At 49.0% G+C, this 18429-nt stretch overlaps 1 protein-coding gene across 3 annotated transcripts in view; it reads left to right on the forward strand.

Moving 5' to 3' along the window:
* Atp11a (ATPase phospholipid transporting 11A) overlaps positions 1 to 18429 on the forward strand; it is a 109259-nt gene that overhangs the window by 55841 nt on the left and 34989 nt on the right. For all 3 annotated transcript variants that reach the window (XM_059244978.1, XM_059244980.1, XM_059244979.1), the window contains exons 3-13: positions 1348 to 1437; positions 2172 to 2252; positions 5221 to 5328; positions 6291 to 6419; positions 8583 to 8686; positions 9006 to 9056; positions 11709 to 11773; positions 12341 to 12422; positions 13543 to 13693; positions 14616 to 14813; positions 17574 to 17747. In XM_059244978.1, the coding sequence (XP_059100961.1) occupies positions 1348 to 1437; positions 2172 to 2252; positions 5221 to 5328; positions 6291 to 6419; positions 8583 to 8686; positions 9006 to 9056; positions 11709 to 11773; positions 12341 to 12422; positions 13543 to 13693; positions 14616 to 14813; positions 17574 to 17747 (1233 nt within the window). The remainder of the gene's footprint in view (positions 1 to 1347; positions 1438 to 2171; positions 2253 to 5220; positions 5329 to 6290; positions 6420 to 8582; positions 8687 to 9005; positions 9057 to 11708; positions 11774 to 12340; positions 12423 to 13542; positions 13694 to 14615; positions 14814 to 17573; positions 17748 to 18429) is intronic.

Genomic DNA, 18429 nt, shown 5'->3' on the forward strand with positions numbered 1-18429 from the left:
GAACAACATTCTAGGTAACACAGGTCTATACATGCATGTGGCCCTCTTCGTGGAAACACATTGTACACACCAGGGTCACCTCCTGTGTCCCACTGTAGTGGAGTTGAGAGGTCCCGTTCACCTTCTCCAGGAAGAGCCCACAGAGCCAGTTCAACCACACAGCAGCTCAGTCATGAAGACTGTTTCATTTAGCAGCTACAGCAAAACCTCCAACTATGACCTTAAAACCACCTGTGCTGTGACTGCTCCAGCTCAGGAGTTTCCTTCCGTGACAGCCTGAATCATGAATCCCAGGCCCTGCTTTGTTCACTAGACACACCAGAGGTCCATGGTCTGTTCCAGATTTTGATCTTTTTCTTCACTCCTAAATAATCTTTCTTCATTGACAGATAGGAGAGTATCATTATCAGTGTGTGGGTGAAGTTTGAAAGAGTCTACCAGAATTTCCAGATATAAAGTATTTACTCATTATGATACTGGGAATTAAATTCAAGGCCTTGCATATGCTAGGCAAATGCTCTGCATCTGGACCATGTCCTCAGCCCCACGCCCATTTTTTAAATTTTATAAAATAGAAACATATTAAAGCTCTTCCCCATCATACAGCGAGTGGTTTGGTCACCCCATATTGACAGCAGGAAGACGGTGTTGTTAAGATGTTGATCCTCTTGACAGGATCTGCAGAGTCCCCACCAGTGGCTTTGAGGGTCTCCTCATACTTCTAAATTTATGTGAGAAGGCAAGTGGCCTTGGATAGCAACACAGCGTAAAGGACATGTAGAGGGTAGCCACTGTTCTCAGTACAGACAGTGAGTGGTCAGTTCGGAGAACATGTAGTGTGGGGACCGCCCTCTTTCCTCACCCTGTCAATACAGCAGAGGGTCCTTGCATGTGGCTGCAGACAGATGCAGCACCCTGCAGTGTGGACACCATGCCTGCCGTCAGGGAAGCGTCCAGGCAGTTCAGACTCTGTCCCTTTTGCTGCGTCTCTCAGTTGTACTGGGCAACAGAGGAGAGATGAGAAGACACAGGAAGTGGCCCCCCTGAACAAGAGTCGTGCCAAGTCTCCACTGGGCCCCTGACTGATGGCACGCTCTGTGTGTGCACAACAACTGCTTTCTTTCTGCCCTGACTCGATGGGCCAGGCCATTTGGGTGCGGTTCCTTCGGAGGGTACGCTGTCTTAGCAGCTTGTCTTGGGGCCTTGTATGACATTGGCAAAATATCTAACCCTAAACTCTGGTGAGTTTGTGTCTAAAACTAAACATTTTATACTCTGCACTGCCCCCTGCTCGTTCGTAGTAGAGCACCACATGAAGTGACCTGCCTGTGTTTTTGTTGTATACAGTACACGTTCTGGAACTTCATACCCAAGAACCTGTTTGAACAGTTCAGAAGAATAGCCAACTTTTATTTTCTCATCATCTTCCTGGTGCAGGTAAGGATGGTCCTGGCTCTCTGTCTCAGCAAATGTCATTTGAGTCTCAAGTAAGTGACACACAGTCACTAAAGTCAGCAAGGATGTGACGCTTCTCATCTGCCATTCATTCTTGGGCTCTCTAATTCCAGCCCCAAGAAGAGACAGGGCAAGGTCTCCAGCCACGCCTGGCGTCTCCATTTACTCCTTCTTGAAGCTCAGAACCACAAAGCAGATGTACATCCAGGGAGACAGGCGAGGCGGGAACAGAGCAAGAGTGTGGGCGGGGGCAGCTGGTAGATTGCACTTTGTGAGCAGCAGTGTTACATTTTTCTAAATTATTCTAAGTATAGCTATAAATGACATGAAAATCTCCCCAGCGTGAACTCTGTCAGAATAACTCAAGTGTGACACCTGCAGAATGGACTAAACGAATCAGTGTCTCTAGAGTCAGACTTGTGCCCTCGCCACGTGCTGACTGCTTTCCTTAAGCCACCCCTTAACTAAGGAACCTCCCTCAGCACTGTAGTCACTGGGACGGGGTGGTGTTCCTCTTGTCCAGGCTGCAGGGCAAGGAGGAGCCAGCAACGTGCTTTAGTAGGTGGAAGCGCATGGGAAAAGGCTGCGTTGCCGGTCCAGCCCGCTGTCCGCGGCTGCCGGTCCAGCCCGCTGTCCGAGGCTGCCGGTCCAGCCCGCTGTCCGCGGCTGCTAGCAAGTGTTTTCCAGGTGACTGCATGGCTGTCTTGTCCCCACAGTTGATCATCGACACACCCACAAGTCCAGTGACGAGCGGGCTCCCACTCTTCTTCGTTATCACTGTCACAGCCATCAAGCAGGTAAGACTCTCACAGTCCAAGTGCTGACGTGTGGTTTCTTGTGCTCTGAGGTCGTGTACAACACAATGTGCTGTTTTTTCACAGTTAGATTGGTGTTAGATTTTTGAGAGGGTGACTACAGATATGCAGTACCATTTTTTTAAATCAAAAGTATATGCTGTCAATTTGCTGTACCATAAGGATGTCAGTCAGACGCCGTGTCCACCTGTGATACAGTCGCCTGCTGTATTTCCTTTCCGTGGAGTCCTTTTGCCCCTCCCCCCCTCACACGCTGACTTGGAAGCAAGTTATCAAGCACAGCCTAACGGTTAAGGAGTGAAGACGAGCGTCCTCTCCTCCGTCACCACGTACATCAGTTATTTCAGATTCTTAGTCAAGGGAGATTTGCCTGATGCCCATTTACTTTACCCAGTGCTTTACTGACAGCAATATGGGTTTATAAATGTTTATTAAACTTTGGGCTCTAATCCAACAATGCTTCAATGTTTAACTTGTTCCTACTGTAGCCATTACTAGTTCATTCAGTTGGATTCTGTATTCCTTTAACATGCCTTCCCACTGGGTGATTTACTTATTTATTTTGTGAGAGTATGTATGTGAGGGATTCCCTTCTTACTTGCTAAGCTAACATTAGCTATAAGACAGCACACTAAAGATTGAGACATAATTTACATGCCTTAAAATTGACCCCAATGTTTCCTCAAAAGTTTATTACTTTAGGTCATGTTTATGTTCATTTTAAGTATGATATCATGTATAAGCTGAATTGCACCTACGTTTATTCTGCATGTAGGCATTCAGTAACAGTTGATGAAAAGACCGTCTTCTCCCCACTGTGAGGGTTTACATCTGGACTGAATGTGTTCAGCTGATACACCTCCGTCACTAGGGTTTTTATACTTTACTGTAGGTCTGTAGTAAAACTTTGAAGTTGAGGCTATAAATGGAACAGCTGTTATTTTGGGCCTTGACCCTTTCATCTTCACATAAATTGTAAGATCAAATTGTCAGTTTTTAAAAATATTTGTACAATTTTTTAAATTAAAAAAAAAAATCTCAGAAACAGGAAGGCAGGTGCCCATGCTGCCATTCAGGGTGGGCAGTCTGGTGTGTTTCAGCCGACTCATAGGGAAGTTAAGACTATGGAAACTGGTTTTGCTTCAGGCTGAAATGAGTTCGAATCAGTTGGTCACTAGTTTTGTGCCTTTGAATGGGAGAAGAAAGTAGCTCTGTACATTCTGAGCCAACCAGAGCAATCTAGTGTAATGTCCGGCCTCCCAGGCCCTGCTCTGCCTCACCCTAGAATGTGCCTCTGCTGACCTTTGAGGGAGTGTATTCTCTGTCCTGATAGATCTGGCCAGTGACTGTATCTGAGAAAGCTGTCTCAGGACACACTGTTCTTTGTAACTGGCCTCTTTCAGGTAGCATAATGTTTTCAAGGTTTACTCACACTGTGGCATGTCAGAGCTCCGATCCACGTCATAAATGAGACATACTCTGGGGTGTGTGTGCTGAGATCCCCATTAGTTTATCCCACAGTCTGTCTATGGGCATTTGGCAGTCGGTTCATTTTAACGCTGCTGAAGCACACTGCTCAGAGCATTTGTGTGGACACTGATTTGATCTTTGTTCCTGGTTCTTTATGTATTTATTTATTTTGATTTTTCCCTTTCCCTGCCCCTATGTATTTATTTTTAATTAACAAATAATAAATGTACATATGGTATCTGTGGCTGGACATAGATTGGCGGATGTAGATCCTTAATTCTTGGGGTATGTCCACAAGTAGAATTGCTCTAAGCCCCTGAGGAGCTGGGCAGATGTCTCCCTGAACAGCAGAACATTTTCCTGCCCGTGGTCTGCAGGCTCTGCCACTGACGCTGATGCATTCAGCCCATCATAGCTGTCTCAGTGTGTGCCTGGTGCGTCGTAGTCACATTTCCCTGACAGCCAGTGAGGTTGGGCATCTGTTTATGGACTGACAAGCCATTTGTAAATATTTAGAGGTGCGGCCTTTGCCTGCTTCATATGTTCTAGATCCTTCTGCTGCAGAGCACTGGACAGTGTGAATTTGCATTCCAGTATTTAGAATTCACTTTTCCATTTGTAGCATCTGGATAATTTGCAGAATATCAGCTTTCAAGTAAATTCTTTCCCCAGAAAGAACAGCACAGCCTCCTAACAGCAGGTGCTGCAGGGGGCTGGCCTCAGGACTTACTCTGGAGTCTCCTGACAGGTGTGGGAGTCTCCACATTGCTCAGTCTGCTTTCTTACACAACTCAGGACCACCTGCCAGGTGTGGTACCACCCACAGTGAGCTGGGCCCTTCTACATCAATTATTAATCAAGAAAATGCCCAACAGAATTGCCTATAGGCCAATCTTATGGACGAGTTTTCTCAATGACTCTAGCATGTGTTAAGTTGACCAAAAAAAGAAAAACAAACAAACAAAAAGCCCAACCAGGAGAGAGATCTTGTTATCTAAAACAATAATTTAAAAACAGAAGTACAGATACTTGCTGTTGGCTCATCTCTTATGCTCCCCTGGTAGTCATCTGGAAATGCAGGTTTGAAAACCGTTCACCTCTGCTGCAGACCCGCTAGGTCACGTTGGAAAGTCTGCAGAACGGGTGAGGGGTGAGGTGAGTGTGGTTGGAGACACGTCATACCCGGGGGCTGCTGAGACTGTGAGACCTTAAGTCATTGTAGAGTCCTGAAGCCAGGCTCATCTTCTGACTGAGGTGCTTCCTGTGGAGGAATGTTTCCAAAGGATAGGTCCTGGGTTTATATGGAAGTCTGTAGTTACAAAGATTTTATCGGTTATAACTGCAGGAACATAAAGCAGCCTAAGCCGGTGTGGAAGTGACCAGCTGTAAGGACCAGGGAGGTGTGAGGAAACCCCAGGCTAGACCATGCTTAGCCATGCTACTTTAAACACATCTTCCCTCCCTGGCTCTCTGGTTTCAGGGCTATGAAGACTGGCTCCGCCACAAGGCAGACAATGCCATGAACCAGTGTCCCGTGCACTTCATCCAGCATGGCAAGCTGGTCCGGAAGCAGAGCCGGAAACTGAGAGTAAGTGGCACACCCACATCTGCCTGTTACCAGTGTGCTTTCAGAATCCTCTTAAAGTAACTTTTCAAAGCGGGTTTGGTCACTAACAGAACTGCTGTTGGGGGCACACTACCCTCTTGTTTCGATGGATGTTTGAATGGCGTGAGCTGCTACAGCAGCTTGCCTCTCTGCCTGTGCTGGCCACTTGAGAGCGCTTGTGTGTGTGCAGACAGATGGTGGCTTTTCGAGCCTGTCTCTGGGTCACAGCCCAGCTTCGACTTTAGTCATCACCTGACTATAAGTTTGGACTCATTCTCTTCCTGCCTCCTGGTACCCAAGCCTGCCCCCGACTCCACCTCCTTCCCTCTTAGGCAGCTCTACTATCTGTCCTGACCACATCCCCGATAGCAGCCTGCACCAGCCAGGGAGATCAGCCAGCTCTGGTATAGGATGACCCTTACTCATCCCAGCCTGACACCAACCAGCTGTTGAGCTTGAGGTCAGAGGGTGTCTCAGGATGTGGCCACAGCACCTGGCCACGTACAGTGGAACAGCAGCTCCCCAGGATCTCAGACACATGCGTGTGTTTGCTAGTCCCATTCCACGTATTGATCTGTTGATACATGGCTGTGTACATGTTTATTTTAAACATATTTGATGTATAAATGTCCTTTCATGTGTCACTGCTTCCAAGAGAGCCTTCCCTTCTGTTAGAGAGATTTTTCTGTGTTTTTATATTATGACAGTCTTTCCTGATGTGCCCTGGAGCTGCTCTGGTCTTTAGTGGCCCACGGCACCCAGAGAAGCCTTGTTCCAACAGAAAGCCTCAGCGTGGGTCTTTCCTAAAATCATGTTAGCATCCTGTAAGACACCGTGGTGGTGTCTTAGCACACTCTAGATACAGCAGGATAGTGAATTCCAGCCCAGAGTGAGCTGTCACACAAAGGTGGCCTCTCAGTGACCGTTCTCTCTGTGTCTTGCAGGTTGGGGACATTGTCATGGTGAAGGAAGACGAGACCTTTCCCTGTGACCTGATCTTTCTCTCCAGCAACCGGGCAGATGGGACCTGCCATGTCACCACCGCCAGCTTAGATGGAGAGTCGAGCCATAAAGTAACGTGCCTGGATTTGGGGTGCAGCTCAGGGTCTTCGCCAGAATGGGCTTTGGCGATAGATCTGACATCCTGGGTGCAGACTACGCGTGTCTATAGTCACAGAGCTCTCTGGGAGGTCACACCCTCTGACCTGTAACCTTACTTTTGCTCTTTGCTATTTTCAGTTATTTTCTTTCCTCCCTTAATGTTGGTGACGACCGCCATCTGAGGTGGACAGATGTGCCTGCCCCTACCCCGTCAGAGACCTAACTAGATTGGTAGGATAGTAATGTTTCCACTTTCTCATAGAAATTCATGTCTTTCCTAGTCTAGAACTGTGTGAAAGTCATGCAGAAGTTTACAGGTTCCACCTGTGTCTTGTAAACTATCTTAAGAAATCTTCTGAACTGTAATTAATCGGTTGAACTCCATATGGAATTCCACAGTGGATGTAAAACTTTGATAATCATGAGAGAAGAAAATATAGTACTGTTCAGTTACAGATTTGGTTTTTATCTTAAAAATCTGGAAGAAGGAACTTCTATGAGATTATGAACTCTAACATAATGAAACCAACCAATGCTCTGGCAGTTCCCAGGAACAGTAGAGAGGCATTAGCCTCTCAGACTCCAAAACTGTGTAAATGATTGCTGCAGGTGAGGGCAGCCCGTGCTGTGAGATGAGACACTTTCTCACGTGATTAGCGAAGGATGTCCCAATCTTTAGGGTAATCTTTAGCACTTTTGTGTGAAGGCCTGTGAGTGGTTTCGTATTTTCTAGGTAGAGCATCCTCCTTTAAGCACTAGTAAGCATCAGTCCTTTGGGAGAGGTGCTTCTGGATGACTTGAGTTAGTGTACCTGGACAGGGCTCATGGTCTGACCATCCTAAGACCTTGTAAGTAACCCACTTCTATTGGATAAAGCCTGCTCAGTGGACCCCATTTGAGGGCAGGACTCTATTCCCTGGAGACTGTGATTGCTCAGACAGAATGGCCAAGCATCTGGACAGACCTGAGGTCCAGGGGCTTAGCTTGGCTCTGGGCAGTGCGCTGCAGCACCCACTGTCAGTCTGGGAAATGCTGGAGTCCCTGCTTCATGCCGGCCTCTTGTGTGTTTGCACAGTGTGTGTCATTGTGTTCCGGTGGCATTCCCGAGGTTTGGTTTGGCGCTGGTGGCTGGAGTTATAGGAACCCTGTCCTTGAAAGAACAGATTGTGGGAAGGCTTCTACCAACCTCAGGGAGTCTTACACTGCTCAGATAACCTCAGCCTGGTTTTTTGCCCTTTCTGGACTTTTTACATCTGTGAAAGGTAGCCACACTCACGATGAGAAATCTTCCCCAAATTCTCATCACATAGCAAGTGCTTGGCTGACATAATCGTGGTGTGTAATTGTCCACTTGCTCCAAGTCATAGCACTCACTCCAGCACTTATTATTAGAAAATAAGCAGAGATGCAGGGATCCCTTCCTCCTGACAGCCCCTGACACGTCTTTCCTCTCCTCTTCCCTTCCTTCTTCCTTCCCCTCCCCTCCTCTCCCCTCCTTTACTCTCCTCCCAGGATAAAGGAGGAAGAATGTTTACCTGCCCATGGTCCCCATAGATGCTAGCTAGGCTGTGTGGCCCTGGACAGCAGCACAGTGTCAGCTGCTCTCTTCTTAGAAATGCAGTTCCTAGACCTCCTGCTCAGACCCACTACATTGAGTTCGGGGAGGGTGGCCTAACAGCAGTGACCTAGCAGCCTCCTGGGGATTTTGATGCACACTCAGTTCAGATTGAGGGACCTCTGGTCCAAATAGCTGAACCGCTGCCTAGAAGCAATGATAGGAGGACAATTGGTAGCAGAATTTGGAAAATGAAACCAATTGGTGCTTTTGGCACCTCCTAGGAACAGTAGTACTTTGCCTAAAAGAGGAGGAGCACGTCAGCAATTGATAGCTCTCCCAGGGCAGGTACATCAATGTCAGGTTACAGGGTCCCAGGTTTGCCCTTTGTCCTGCTGGGTAAGCAGGAGGAGTCGGAGCTCTTGTCACCCCCCTAAGTAGGGCAGTAGCTGAGGCTCATCCTTTGCACCCAGACTCACAGTAGGGCTCATGGATGTGCATGGAGACCAGATTCTGGGGGGTGCCAGAAGCCAGGTGGAGTGAGGTTTGGGGTGCAGCTTACCTTCCTCTCCGTCTGCAGACTCACTACGCAGTGCAGGACACCAAGGGCTTCCACACGGAGGAAGATGTTGACGGGTTGCACGCCACCATCGAGTGTGAACAGCCACAGCCTGACCTCTACAAGTAAGCCGAGCATGCTGACCGGAAGAGCCTGGGTGCACTGTTGGAAAGGTCGCCTTCTGTTGCCTAGACAAGCACCGTGCAGACCGCAGCTTCCCAGAAGGAAGCCTAAGTCTTCTTTCCTTTGAGGAGTGGTTTGAGTTAAGAGGGGTCATCTAAGCCGTGGGTGAAGACGCACAGGAAGCAGGATGAGGAGGGAGGAAAAGTTGAGTGGCCGGGCCACCGCCCGTCATGCTGAAGAGTAGGACAAGCTAGCTGTGCTGCAGCCTGCAGGTCCCGTTACTGCTACCGAGAGTAACGAAGTGCGCTTTTCTGTTGCCAGGTTTGTGGGACGCATCAATGTTTACAACGACCTGAACGATCCTGTGGTGAGGTAAGTCTTCTTGGGAGTCCAGGCCTTCATCGTCTTCATTGTTAAGTTAGATGTTCATTTTTTGATGAGTTCTACCACGTCACTTGGTTTAGAAGGCAGGGCCTGCCTCCTAAGCAAGTTCCACTCTCCCACGTTGACTCTAGGGTTTTGGCTGTGCATGTTGATGTGATGAAGATCCTGGAACCCTTGGCCATGACACTACCGATGGGTAGCTTCTCCAGCTAGGCAAGGCCAGAAACCCACAGGATGATTCTTAATGAGGGCAGGGCCCAAACCCACTGTGAAAGGCACCTTCATGTGCTGTGACATCAGAAGTTTCCAGTCCAGAGGCCCGAGAGTAGATCAGCCTGCCCGTGGCCATCACTGGGGAGATGCTTGGGGTTTCTCTCAGGCCTAACTAGGAAGAGAGGGCCTGCTGCTTGTGAGGAGGTGCTGTGTGCGCCCTGCTCCACCATCGCGGCCTCAGTGCCCACAGTCACAATATCTGCTGAGAGAGCGCAGCCTTCAGGGGCACTCTGAGCCCAAGAGCCAGCCTGGTATTGGCCCTGGGTGCCACCTCACATGTCCCCATCTGAGCACCACATGCCTCCATCCACCTCAGATGTTCTATTAGAGAGCCGTCTGCCTCAGACTGTTTATCTGGTGTGTTTGATGAGGAAGTGTTTGGATTTATTGCCTAGGAAATTGGCTTTCAGTAGGTTTTGAGGTTGATTTTTTTTTCTTGCAGTTTACGGAATTTCTTAATTATTGATCACTGCATGCTGAAGGAAACATTTGCTGGGAAGTAGAGGTAGAGTTCTTGGGGGAATACCACAGAGTAAACAGTCACTGGAGTATCCAGATCTGGCCTGGCTCTCATAGGACTCAGCAGCTGCTTTAAGGGAACAGCCTGGGAACTTCTTAGCATGTGTTTTTAGTGGTTATTTTTTGTTTGTGTTACTTATTTCTGAGACCTTATTTTGCTATTAGCTAGAAAGGCCTTGAACACCTGACCTTCCAGCCTAGCCTCCTGAGTGCTGCCTCACAGTCTGGTGCCACCATTCCAGCTCTTACCCTGGTTTGTGGTCACCGTCTATCAGCAGGTTAGTAGGGCATTAACTTGAAGGAGGGCTGGAGGCGTTACTTTTGTTTTCAAAGAAGAGTTCCTTATTGCTTTGGAGACTAGACAGTGAGGACAGCTGATTTGTTTAGGATGAAAGAACAAATGAGGTTGTTCTCATGCCCGTCGGTGAAACTGAGGGAGCATGTACTGTGGACCCTGAGCTTCACACCAAGGGGAAGCTGTGGCCCCAAGCTGGGGACCATGGTCCTAATGAACTTTGTATTTTGATAATAGCTGTAGCTCAGCCTTTCACATTAGGACTGTTTTTTGTCATTTGGATTCTTAAGATATTTATAAATATTAGAAGTAATATAAACAGGAGGAACACATTTGCTTTTTATCAGTCCCCCATCCAAATTCCCAGTTCACTCAATTACATTTCTTCTTCAGTCTGTCCACACTAGAAGCAAAGTATTTTGTCAAGTACTTTATCTTTAGAGCTCTCCGAGGCCCGTTTAAGGTGAGGCCATTTGTTTTCATTAACATTTGTGACATGAATTATTGTAAGCAAGTTGCTAATAGACGTGGACAGCCATGGACAGCCAGGGAACTGTTGTCAGTGGCTGGCAGACCAAAGGAGCCTCCAGGTGTCTGCCGACCGCCTCAGTGAGACGCCTGAGCAGCTGGCAGCCCCCCTCTTCCCTGGCCTCTTGCAGGCACATCTGAACCGTGTTGGCCAAGCACACTGGCCCCACTGAGGGTGTGATGTCCTGTGCATTCACATCTGTGCAAAGGACAGACGAGTAAGCTAGTAAATTCAAGACAAACATTTCCTCCTCTCTGACACACCGTGGTCACTGGTGCGTGCTCCTCTCTGACACACCGTGGTCACTGGTGTGTGCTCCTCTCTGACACACCATGGTCACTGGGATGCAGCAGTAGGATCCACACAGAGCTCTGCTGCTTAGAAGAACGGCGTAAGCTGCTGCCTGTGGGTAATCCTTGCATGCTGAACTTCTGCTCCAGAGGCCCCGAGGCCCAGCCTCCCGTCACACTGAGGAGGAGTCTCCAGTCCTAAGGACGGGAGGGAAACAGTTGAAGGAGGGTGAAACTCAGGGTTTTAGCCTTTTCAGAACATGTTGAGGTCCCCTAGCACAGCCCCTCACATTGGAGGTGTGTTGGGAGAGGGTTGCTGGCCTGACCTCTTTTATAGCGGGTCTAGGTGACATTTTTGATGTCCCTGGGTGTTGCGGGTAGTGCAGATAGGGACTCTTCCTGAAGACTCTACCTGTGGCTTCTGGTGGAAATGTCATTGAAACATTCAGGCTCCAGGTTATTTGAGGGCGGGTGTCCTGCTCCCTTGAGGCCTCTCAAATGCCACTGTGGAGCTCCAGGCCCCAGTGAGTGACAGGCCAGGAAAACAGGACTAGATACAGTCCAGTAGGTGATGTCTCCAACTCAGAGAAGCCCAGTGCTTATGCAGATGGACTTTGGCAATCTCAGTATGAGCAAATGCACACTTTACCACTTCCTTTCCGGGCGATTGAATCGATTTCCAGTCTCAAATCCCACCATTGCGTCACGCCACTTCTGGTCTCCTTATCTTCCAGGCCATTAGGATCAGAAAACCTGCTGCTCAGAGGAGCCACACTCAAAAACACAGAGAAGATCTTTGGTAAATATTTTAATTTGCAAAGCGCTGGTAATCATTTCTAAAATCTAGGACACACTAAGCGAACAAAACTCCACACACCCTGAGAGGCCACCAGATGCTTTGAAGTCCCGCAGACTTGGTGCAGGGTGACTCCCTAACTTGAGTGCTGTGGTGTGACCTGAACCCACAGGGCCACAGCAGTGAAGGTCCTGGCTTGCTCACTGAGGACCTCAACTCATGACTGGGAACATGAAACTATATCCAGGAAGCCATTCCCAAAGCATTGTATGCAGGAGAGTTCTTTAAGTCTGCTTTTCAGGATTAGTACCTCCCATTGACAGCGTGCTGTTTCCTGTTTTAAATAACTTTTAAAATACACCCTGTGCCCGCTGCCAGATCACCCAGTATATTAGCATTCGGACTGAAGAGTGTAAAGTGCAAATCAGATCTACGCAGGACAAGTCCTGAATGTGAGGAATCCAGCTTCCTCAGGAAGCTCACTTGCTGGTTAAGTTGGAGACATGACCTATTTGTGTGAGCATCCTTTCTTCCAGAGGATGGGCATCTCACAGAATCTTCTGCTTCCAGGTGTGGCTATCTACACGGGCATGGAGACCAAGATGGCCCTGAACTATCAGTCTAAGTCCCAAAAGAGATCTGCTGTGGAAAAGTAAGGACAGCCCGCTGCTGCTACCTTCTAGCCATCACTGGCCCCTGTAGATGCAGCAATGTCCTGGGCGCCCAAGCGTGCTCGGGGGCCCACAGCGTCCTCGGGGGCCCACAGTGTCCTCGGGGGCCCACTCCTCCAGGGACTGGAGCTGCTAACCACAGAGCCTATTACTCAGGGGATTTACTTGCTTTCCTCCTGGTGGGATAAATGACTGCACCCCTCTCTCTCTGCTAACACACTGCCTGCAAGTCATTCCCCAAAGTTCTAATTTTGGGTCAGTCACAGATGCCTCGTATCCCCAGCCACTGACACAGGCAAATCTCACAATGGGGGTCATATTCAGACTCTTCCAACCCAGGGACTTGATAGGAACCAAGTGTGTCCTTATGTGGTTTTACTGAGGTCACTGAGCAGAGTGAATATTTTCCATTAGACAGGGAAACGCTGACAACTGTCAGGACGGAGGGTAGACTTATGAGAACGTGGAGTCTGAGGCTTTGTCATCTCAGCCCCTTGTCGGAGTTATCCTGCTTGATGTGGACGGCCTCCATGTCACAGAGTGAAGCAGCGGGAGCTAGTTAGTTACCATGTGCAGGACGCTGGCAGGTGACCTAGGGATGCCGTCCCTGGGCCTGTCTGCGGCTGCGTTAAGCATGAAAATGGAGATGGGCTTTTCCTCAGCTAGGAAGCTCTGCTTGCAGACATCTGTGTGTGATACATGGGCTTCAGAAGCAGACCTTGCCCCAAATCTGCCTCATCGTGATTCAGCACAGGCATTTTCTAGCCTCACACGTTTCTCTCACTCTAGAGTGAGAATCACTAAGCTCTAAGCTCATTTGGTGGCACCTGATGGCCAACGAAGCTGACTCCCTTTTCTGTAAGCAGGAGTTCCAATGGTCCAAAGAGGTTCATTAGCCTCATGGCAGCATGTACCTTTCCCTCTCTTCCCATGGCTCTGGTCCTGTGTCCTGAGCATTAGCAAAGGTGGCTGTGAATGAGCTGAGTCTTCTGGGTCACGCTGGACACTGCCCTTCAGGGCATTGCTGGGTGTCCTGTGCTGTCCCTTCGTGGTGAGGAAGGACTGGGAGCAGCCTCTGAAGGCTGGCCTGTTTCTCTGTAGGTCAATGAATACATTTCTGATCGTGTACCTCTGCATCCTGGTGAGCAAGGCCCTGATCAACACGGTGCTGAAGTACGTGTGGCAGAGCGAGCCCTTCCGAGATGAGCCATGGTACAACCAGAAGACTGAGTCAGAGCGCCAGAGGAATCTGGTATGGAAGCACTTCCCTTGTGTGAGGGAGGTGACCTGGGACCGTTGTCACAAAAACAATGGTGCCAGGAAACTACAAAGGTGAATTAGCTTCAGGCAGGATGGAGCCTCGCCTGAGTTTAGGACAGAGGCCATCACTGGCACATGGTGTGGGCAGGTATGAGCTGCCTCTGTCCCTGATACTAGAATATCCAAGCCTGGAAAGTATTTGTTTCCACAGGAAATGTATAAAGGACCAAAATCATTTTGATGTTTCCAAAACTCAACACATCACTGAGATAAATGCTGCTTTTTGTGGTAACTAGGGGACAAAATGCTCTGACCTCAGAGCAGGGCCATGTGCAAACCTAGGCCTGTGTGTACTGATGTTCTGTGTGCAGATGTCGCCCTGTGTACAAGCACAGACCCTGCATGATGTTGGGCTCCATCTGTCAGATAGCCTCTCCCTGATAGCTTCAAAGGTAGGAATAAACTGTACAGAGAAGTCATTCAGAGCTGAGTGTGGCGGTGCGCGCCTATAATCCCAGCACTAGGCTGAGACGGGAATTGTGAGTTTGAAGAGAAAGCCACAGTATAGCAAGGTTCCACCTCGTCCTAAGTTTGAGGATTGTTAGGTACAGAGGGACATCATGAATACTCAAAAGTGGCATTCCCATTGGGCCCTACTTAGCATGGCCTCTCCACATCCTGACGGTGTGGCTAGTGTGAGCTCCTGTCCCTGTCCCTCACCATGTCTCCACCAGCACAGCCATCTGATTCTACTCTTGGTCTTAAGACATGACAGGCAATGGTCCCTAGCGGATCTTTGTCTTTGGGTGGAAGTACTTGTGTTTACTTATCTGACTGGGGTCAGAGATGGCAATCTGAGGTTTCCTGTCCTTGCCATGTGACCTGCAGCTTCCTTATGCAGCCAATGCTCTCAGTTCCTCAGGGCCTTCACAGACTTCCTGGCCTTCATGGTCCTCTTCAATTACATCATCCCGGTGTCCATGTACGTCACAGTGGAGATGCAGAAGTTCCTTGGTTCCTACTTCATCACCTGGGACGAAGACATGTTCGATGAGGAGATGGGAGAAGGGCCTCTGGTCAACACATCTGATCTAAACGAGGAGTTGGGACAGGTCAGTGTCTTCTAGAGACTGCATGATTCCTTAGTGGTCTGGGTGCTCCTCGGTTACTGGTAACTCGTCCAGGCCATGCACTCAGCATGTAGATATGCTGCAGTGAGTGAAAGTCAGAAGTAAGGGCAGCAGTGGAAAGACACTCACAGTCTTGTGTTATTTTCCTGGGTGTATCTTTTTTAACTTGACTTATATAATACAGTCAATATAGTTCTTTTAACTTTGTAATGTGAAAAGTTGATTGCATTAGCTGATTGGAGAGAGCTCAAATCCCTGGGCTTGCTTTCTTATTCTGGGCCTTGTAGTTGAAAGAGCATTGAGCGTGGTGGGAGGCCACGGTCCCAGCACTTTCTGTCAGGCGTCGCTTTTTTATTTTTATATGACATTTAACCTCAGAGCAAGCTAGACGAGCAAACAGAAACTTAGGGCAGCTTTCTGGGGTGGTGTGTTGCAGAGTTAATGAATGCATGGTTTGCAGAACCATAGTTCCTTTAGCTCAGGATTAGAGTGTCATGGTCTGTACTATGAATAAGTATCAGAGTTCTGTCTTTCCAGTGTTGCAGAATGAGATAACAGATGTGAGGCAACAGTCACAGCATCTGTGATAGCCATCAGGGGCTTCACCTTGTGAGGACAGAGCTGATGTACACTGCAGCTGTTGTTCTGTGTTCTATATGAGGCCACCAGGGTCCCACAGAGTAGGAGAGGGCTGACATGCACACACATCTGCTGACTGCAGACCTCAGTGTTGCTACATAAAAAAGGATACCCCAGAAGGGCTCCTTCCATCTCACCCAGCCCCAAGGGGAGCCTCGGACCTTTCCCAGCCTTATGTCACCGGAAGGGCCATTTGGCAAATGGCAATTCATTAAATAAATAATTCATTTGAATTGGACACTGCAGCCTGCCCTGTGGTTTCATAGCAATACCATGTAAACGGTCTGTAGACTGACAGGCGCATGTCCCCCAGCTGTTACCGAAAAGGACATCTTTCTGATGCGTTCCTCCAGGGTATTTCAGGCCCCACCTCCTGTGTAACGCGTGTGGTCTGGTCTTTAGAAATCGGTTAAGGGAATGTCAAGGGATGCCCCGGGACAAGATGGCTAGCAGGAAAACATCCATATGCATGAAATAAAATAACTTTAAAAAATAATACACCATGGCAACCTAGAGTCCCTCACAGAATTCAACTCTGTCCTGTCCTAAGCAAGGCAGGCTACAGCCTGTGTTCAGTGAACTGGGCCACTGAGGACAAGACCAGTTGGTGACTCCACAAAGCAGTGGCTTCACCTGGCTGCCCATGAATGTCGGTGAGCAATGCCTCTCAGTATACACAGCAGAGCAAAATGGCAGTTGTGCCTGTGAAACGGGATCTACCCTCCAGCCAGTGTCTGTATCTGAGCAGAGATGACCTCATTCAGGGGCTTCATGCATTTTCCTGTGGCCCGCCCATCCCTGTGATGTCAGCACTCATATTCATGTTGTGTGGAGGAGGAATTGAGGCTGGAAAACTTTCCCAGCTGTCATAGGAGTCAGGTGTGGAGCCACTGCTGTCATGAAAGGCACATTGCCTCTGACTGCAGTCCCTGCCTGTGACTGTGCCTAGCAGGGCTCATGCCTTTGATCACCAGCGTCCTTGATGGGCACAGACACAAACTAGCAGCAGCTGCAGAGTGACCACTTGACACGATCCAGTGGGGCTCATCCCTGGCATGCACTCAGAGTGCTGGGATTAAAGGTGTGTGCCACCACTGCCACTACCACCACCACCTGGCAACTTTTTTTTATCTTAAAAATTTTAAACCTTTGTTCATAAAACTGTGTAACATAGTTGATATGAAGATCAACCAAGGTAGTGTCCAGTGCCTGGCATACACTAAGAACTAATAAATGTCCATTGTAATTTTTTTAATTGTTATCATAGTCACAGAAATTGGCGACCTGCTGGGTCCTTAGGGATGTAGCCAGCACACCTTCCCTGGCTGGGTGACCCTGAAGAGGCCCCACGGGCTTTGGCTGGTGTTTAAACAGCAGTCTCCGTACAGCATTGCTCTGTGCGTGTGGTTGGTTTGTTACAGACAAGCACAGGTGAAGGGCACATCTGTTGGAGTTTGTGAAACATGTTCCTGGGCAGACCCTTGTGGGGTGCATGGTCTGGCTCTCCCTCTGCACCCCACCCCGACCCCCAGTGTGCTTGATTCCACCTACTCCAGAGCTGTGCAAGGGCCTGGAAGCTCAGCTGTCCATGATGGGTGTGCAGCCTGTGGTTCACTTTCATTCACAGTTGAAGGCTGGAGGCATCTTCAGCACTCTGTGCTTTTCTTCCTGAAGTGTCTTTGCCCTTTTCCTTGTGTGCATTCTGTCTTCTAACCCGCTCCTCAGCCCGGGAGCCTCGACCTCTCCGACTCGGAGAGAATGTTCTTCCTTCTGTCATCTGTGCTGTCCTGCTTAAGGAGAGGCGGGGCTTCCCTCATCCTGCTCTTCACAGACACGTGAAGCCCTGGTTCCCTGGAGGCCGAGTTCTGCAAGGCCACATTGTATTCTGCTTCCTAGTTGTTGCCAGTGTGAGGAGGGTAGGGCCTCTTCACCTGAAATTGCACCTGTGTGAGTAAAGGAGGGTGCCATGGGTACCCACACATGACACTGGAGCTGTCTGGACAGACTCTCAGAAGTTCCTGTCCCACTAGGATTGTAACAGGCTTGGGCTAAGAATTGTCACCTGCCTAAATATGGCTTGACCTGAGTGTGTGGTACCCTCAGGTGGAGTACATCTTCACAGACAAGACGGGCACCCTCACAGAGAACAACATGGCCTTCAAGGAGTGCTGCATCGAAGGCCAGGTCTACGTCCCCCATGTCATCTGCAACGGGCAGGTCCTTCCCGACTCCTCTGGCATCGATATGATCGACTCCTCCCCGGGTGTCAGCGGAAGGGTAGGTTACAGCTCCCGGAAGGAGGGTATGCTGTGCCACATGGTCAAGGATGTGAGGAGGTGGGATGCTTTCACTCCCAGATGCTGCCCCATTCATCTGAGCAATACAACAAAGTCAGGAATCCTTTGTAGGACTTCAGTGAGGTCATGGTTAGAATCTACCGTGGTGCTGTGTCCACTTCCAAGGGACAGGAGGTCTTGACAGTGATTCCTCTGGTAGAATTGACCAAACAAACCAGGACAAATGGGACAGGCAGTATGCTGAGGATAGTGTGACTATACCCAGTTTGCATGTGTACAAAGTTGCATGTGCATACAGACGTGTGTACACGCACCTAGACACATACACATATGTATTTACATGCACATAGAGATATGTATGCATATGCTACACTTGTGCTCACACACACACACCAGAGTGCCGTGGCCTCGGGTCTTAGCGTTCAAATTCCAGCACCAGTTGTATGGTGACTAAGGGATAAATCATGACTGCAGAACCTGCGGCATCCACTGAGAGCCAAAAGTGACCTCTTAATGATAGATGAGCAGTTCACATGCAGAACACTGGCTCCTACAAAGTGAGCTCCGATTGGTATTATATTCTCACAGAGAGGAAGGAGTAGATCCGGTGGCCGTCCCGAGACCTGAATGCACCCCAGATCCCACAGCCACATTGATTGTCA

The sequence above is a fragment of the Peromyscus eremicus genome, chromosome 17 (assembly GCF_949786415.1).
Source record: "Peromyscus eremicus chromosome 17, PerEre_H2_v1, whole genome shotgun sequence".
Classification (NCBI taxonomy): domain Eukaryota; kingdom Metazoa; phylum Chordata; class Mammalia; order Rodentia; family Cricetidae; genus Peromyscus; species Peromyscus eremicus.